Source organism: Branchiostoma floridae, chromosome 7 (genome assembly GCF_000003815.2).
Source record: "Branchiostoma floridae strain S238N-H82 chromosome 7, Bfl_VNyyK, whole genome shotgun sequence".
Lineage (NCBI taxonomy): Eukaryota > Metazoa > Chordata > Leptocardii > Amphioxiformes > Branchiostomatidae > Branchiostoma > Branchiostoma floridae.
In genome coordinates, this window is record NC_049985.1 from 25282451 (window position 1) to 25287562 (window position 5112).

At 40.7% G+C, this 5112-nt stretch overlaps 1 protein-coding gene across 1 annotated transcript; it reads right to left on the reverse strand.

Annotated features, from left to right (window-relative positions):
• Positions 1 to 974: 974 nt before the first annotated feature.
• Positions 975 to 4780, reverse strand: LOC118420269 (lactadherin-like). The gene is made up of 4 exons (XM_035826996.1): positions 4622 to 4780; positions 2829 to 2975; positions 1666 to 1807; positions 975 to 1271 (listed from the first exon to the last, which is right to left on the reverse strand). Exons 1-4 carry the CDS (start codon positions 4769 to 4771, stop codon positions 1066 to 1068), a joined length of 645 nt encoding a protein of 214 aa, XP_035682889.1. The 5' UTR covers positions 4772 to 4780; the 3' UTR covers positions 975 to 1065.
• Positions 4781 to 5112: the final 332 nt, after the last annotated feature.

Sequence of the window (5112 nt, forward strand, 5' to 3'; positions counted from 1 at the left end):
CCCAAGAGGATCGCCACAGGCTGGAAAGTCAGGACAAAGAAAAATACGTGAAAAGTCACGAGCTAAAAGGCAAACCCCAAAGAAAGGAACATGTCGATGAATTCTCAGAAGAAGATTAATCTTGGGGAAATGAATATAAGGCCACACCGACTTAATTTTATGGATGACATCCTCTGGAGACCCCAAAACGAATGCGCGCGGGCGAAAAAATGAGTAAAATCCAGCAAAATAAAAAGTGCTGCTTAACCACAGGACTAAACATCCAGGCCGTTCTTTCCCAGGCTTGGTTTTTCTTATGTTCACCTCCAGTAAGACTGTAATAGACAACCGTCGCCATTTCAATCATGTTTGTATTGCCATTGTTGTTTAATTATGGAATAATGGCGCAGTGGTCCCATGCCCTGATCACATGTCCCCTTACCCCGGAGAGCAGCATAAAATTCTGATTGATATGGGGTGATATGTGGACTTTTTTTTTTTGAGAACAGGCGAAAATCAATGCGCGCGCGGATGTCATCCATAAAATTAAGTCAGTGTGGCCTAAGTTAAATTCTACGTCGTTCTAAGTTATTGTTATCCGGTACGAATGTTTAGGCACAGCGTTCATGCAATAAAGAGATTTGTCATTTCATGCACTAACAGTAACCGTTATAATTGCTGCAATACTTCTTCTCAAGCCTCGATGGAGTAAAGATATTTACGAACAAAACTTTAATTTTCTTTGTTATCAATTCATTGACATTATACAGCTTTACTTCTTTTACAAGAAAAGTTGAGTTCAGATTTCATCTTATTTTGACATATTATTATACTGCTTTTATTACGGACAAATACACAACAGCGAAATGGCCCTTACCATCACAAGGCTATATCTTATATATTTTATTACGTGCTTTATTACATAAACATCAAGTACATCTTCGCACAGTTTTTCTCTAGTGCGCAGTAGTTTTTATGTCGGATATGGCATATACTATAGCTACTAGACAAAATCATGAGCTAAAATCATGCTTAGAAAAATATCTATTTCGTATAGCAGCTCCTAAATTTGTTCTTATTTTGTTTCTATTTCATACATTCGCAGAAAACATCCGGCTCTGTCCATGACCCATCTGTTGTACATGTTATGGTTATGACGTCACCGGAAATGACGCGATATCCCGGAGAACATGGGTAGGTGCAGTTCTCCCCCGGCAGATAAGGACAGTCGCACACGGGCCCGGTAGTGTTGGCTTGGGTCGGGGGGTCGACACATACTCCGGGAAATCCCGCTAAAGAGAAACAGAAGTTTGAACAAGAAAAATTGCATGGTAACTCATACAATACAGGATTGTTTTTTTTTTCATATTCACCGTAGCCACGACTAGTATCTTTCTTTCAATAACGATCAATTGATTAAACATTCATAGCTAGTTCATGCCGAAAAAGACACATGATTTGGTCAATCGCAACTGTGAAACTACATGTACAAAATAAATATCAACAAATATCTATATTGCCATCTTGGTACAGAAAAGTAGAATAAAATGCTTCATAAAAGACTACGTGGAGCTCACCGTTTTTTAGTATTGAGAATTGAAGTTTTCCATTCTACATTGAATATGAAAAATCGTACATTAAGAATTTCAGTATATTTAGAGACATCGCATTCGTGGTGACACCTACTTGTGTCACAACCCGCAATCTCCACCCTCAAAGCGATGTAATGATTCCAGGACTGAGGCAGGAAACGCACATAACGAGCATCAACTGGGTTGTCCAGTAGGTTCGTGACAGGGAGGCTCCTGTCGACGTTACCTGGAAAGATCTGAACGACAAACGGGTATCTTATACAAGGGTATTTTCTACTTTTCTAGAGTAGCTTGTCAATCTAGCTCTAGATCTTCATCGCCATCAATTACAAAACATTTCCCTTACACTCCGTCTGAGACCAAGACCATATCGCAGATCAAAATTGATCATTAAAAATTCTGTTTTAGTCTTACGTAAATGGTATTTTGGTTTTGGTAAATGGTAATCAATGTAGAAATCAAAGGGTCTTCCAACAGCAGGCCCAAATGTTACCCTGGCCGTAATCGAGTATACAACACCTGTGTACATACCAGATGTCGCTAAAATCCATCTAGAGGTTTTAGATATATTGCGGTGGATACGCACGCACACAAACACAAAGTTTTTTCATAGAGGTAATAAAAACATATGCTGCCACAAACTAAACCAACCCACGTCCAGCACGAAATGTACAAAAACCACAATGGCTTCTCTAGTAACATAGAAAGCCGCTTTAGAGCCCCGAATTGCTATTCACCTTCATGACTAACCTATTACAAAATCTCACAGCTATTATGAGTTCATTAACCTCTAGGAGTTGAAATCAGAAAAGGGCAGGTGTTCTGAAAAGGCAACTAATACTGTACCTGGAGACGTGACCTGTAATGCTGCAGTACCATAAAACGTCCACGCAAATCCAAAGCAATCTGCAAATGATCCAATACCTATACCAAGTTTGCCTTACATGAATACCTAGCTTATAACAGAAAACGGCACTGCTGTAGTCTGTGTAACACAAACTCTGCTGTCCGGGGCTGTAACTGACCCCTCATTCTAGGAGGCCGGCGGATGTTGGGCGGGCTGCTATAAGCGAGATTTAATCAGGCTAGCACTGCTGCAGTATCAAGTTTAACAAACATGAGGTCCAACATCAATACCAACCATTGTGTTTGCAACACCTATTCACATTCTCGAAGTATAGCACCGGAAACACACAATAACCGGTTAACCAAATGCCTGGGCTCAAACCAATGCCTCCACGTTACGTATTTTTATACCATTTCCAAGCCATCGCAGCCGGCGTATGTTGTCCAACAAATCCCATCTGTACTGTGCTGGAGCTTGTATGACGTCACCCACTGGTCGGCAGTATGGCGACCCTGAATGATGGTGCCCATGACGCGCTTCATTTCACCTAAATCCACCTGAGAAGCATTAAATGTTTCCATCATAAAATGCAAAGTAGGAACCAAGAAGAGCATATCTAAGTGTCATCGAAGACATACGATAAAAACAGAAATAACGCCACATTGGCGAATACTGATCTTGCATCACCATTGAGATATCCTCAATGCAGAAAAGCATGAAATGCCAAACTACAACTGCATACTGTCGAAGATATTCTCCTTGCCGACATTCGGGCCCACAGTAAAGTGTTTCGACAATGACTAAGGGACCAGTCAGGTTTGTCTGATCAAGCAAATTTTTGTAGTTACATAAACCTCTGCCAGGTAACGTTTCTTGTTGTATGCCATTAACTCCCTATTATCATATAGCCAGGGGACGTGGACCAATCAGAAGGCCCCATTTCATGCTGGTTATGACCACGTAACAGATGGAAAATCATCAACAGCCGTGCATTAATCGTTTCATAAATGCACACGTGCATTAATGACTTTAGAAAGTTTGAACCAATCAGAAGGACAGGCAGACAGGGACAAGGGACATTGCAGGGGGTGGTGGCTCCTTCTATTAACACCGATAGCGCGTTTCTTTCTTCAGGGAAAAACTTTACCGTCTTTAAATAACACAAATGAATGTAAAATATATGAAAAGATAAAAATTATTTCAATTTCAATTTCAAAGTCGAACATAAACAGAACGACCGAAAACAGAATGTTTCACACCCCGCCCCACTGTAAGTGGAACAATCCACAATGACAGCCATATTTTTCACGCTTCGCCCTCCGTCTTACAACTCCGTAGGGAAATTCTGCAGTACTTTTACGACCAAAAATCTCAGAGACAGATTTAGAGTCATTGTTCGAGTGAAGGGGATTTTTGGGAGACACACAGGAACCAGCGGAAGTTGAATACCAGTGGAGAACCCGTGGCGGCAAAGGAAAACAGAAAGCGATCCCAACAAGGTTACCTTGAGGATACCTTTGTTATTGTATCATAGCGAATCGTCTTTGCTGCTAAGCTGCATTAGTGGTTCGTTTGTATCTAGAAATACTGTACAATTCTTTAACTTGTTGAATTATTGTTTTAGTTTTGTAAAACCTTGCGACAGAAATACTGTTGAGATATGTACATACACAGTTCAAATTCACTCGTTCGACAAATGAAGTATTCCGTTATTATAAATCAAAATTAACACAGACGTCAGAGTTTGTCTTTGATCTGAGAAGTCAAGTTGTTACCTACAATTCTCATGGACCTGTACGACATAGTATGGAACATGTTTGACATATTATTGAATAAAGGACGTTTGTGTTATAACAAGGAATTTTTCTCTTTTGTATGGGTCAGTTTGGATGGACCAGGATGGGCTATATGATAATAGCGTTAATGACCCGCCTGTTCCTCGGTGTATATGGTGTCATAACGCCTGGTTCTTTGCTATAACCACCGAATAAAACCACCGAGTGAGCTTTACTCGGTGGTTTCATTCGGAGGTTATAGCAAAGGACCAGGTGTTATGACACCATATACATTTCGGGGCGGGTCATTAACCCTTAATTATTCACTTCTCCAAACTGGTGAAGGTATTGATATCAATAGCCCCTTTTTCAAACAGGGAGATAATGCATAGAACACGATGTTTAACTTTCTGAATATGTATCTCCACCTGCAACCACTCTCCGATAGTGCGGTGCATGGCTATCCAGGCACCAGCACCTCCAGCAACTCCGTTTAGCCGCCCACGGTAGGGCTCGACACCAGCGCTTTGGTACGAGGATGCAGTGATGCTGCCATCAGGTATGGCACCAGATTCCATCCCGAGAGGGTCGCGACAGGCTGGGAAGACGAAAGTTTAAGTTACTTTAGATTCCCTTGAAAAGTCACCAAAATGTGTTCTAGTATTTTATTTTTGTCACCTTTTTTAGTTTAAGTTTCTGTGTTAGGTTCGCTGTGGTCTGACTCGTAGGATTATAATCTGGTATCTAATCATTTTAGTCAGCAAGTGTTTACACGACTTTAATGAGCAAGCAGCTTTCAAGTGAGCGTTCCTTGAATACTTTAAGCAGCATAGCAAGTACATACTGGTATTCTTGTAGGATTTCGCATGACTATACCATGAATATGAGGGACAAGTTATTATAATACTATTATATTAGC

Excerpts from the sequence above, each read along its gene's own strand:
- LOC118420269 (XM_035826996.1), bottom strand. The coding sequence starts at position 4,771 with ATGGAATCTGGTGCCATACCTGATGGCAGCATCACTGCATCCTCGTAC. Across the intron at positions 1,808-2,828 it reads GCTGCGATGGCTTGGAAATG|ATCTTTCCAGGTAACGTCGA; the intron begins GTATAAAAATAC and ends TTTGTCGTTCAG. Across the intron at positions 1,272-1,665 it reads GATTGCGGGTTGTGACACAA|CGGGATTTCCCGGAGTATGT; the intron begins GTAGGTGTCACC and ends GTTTCTCTTTAG.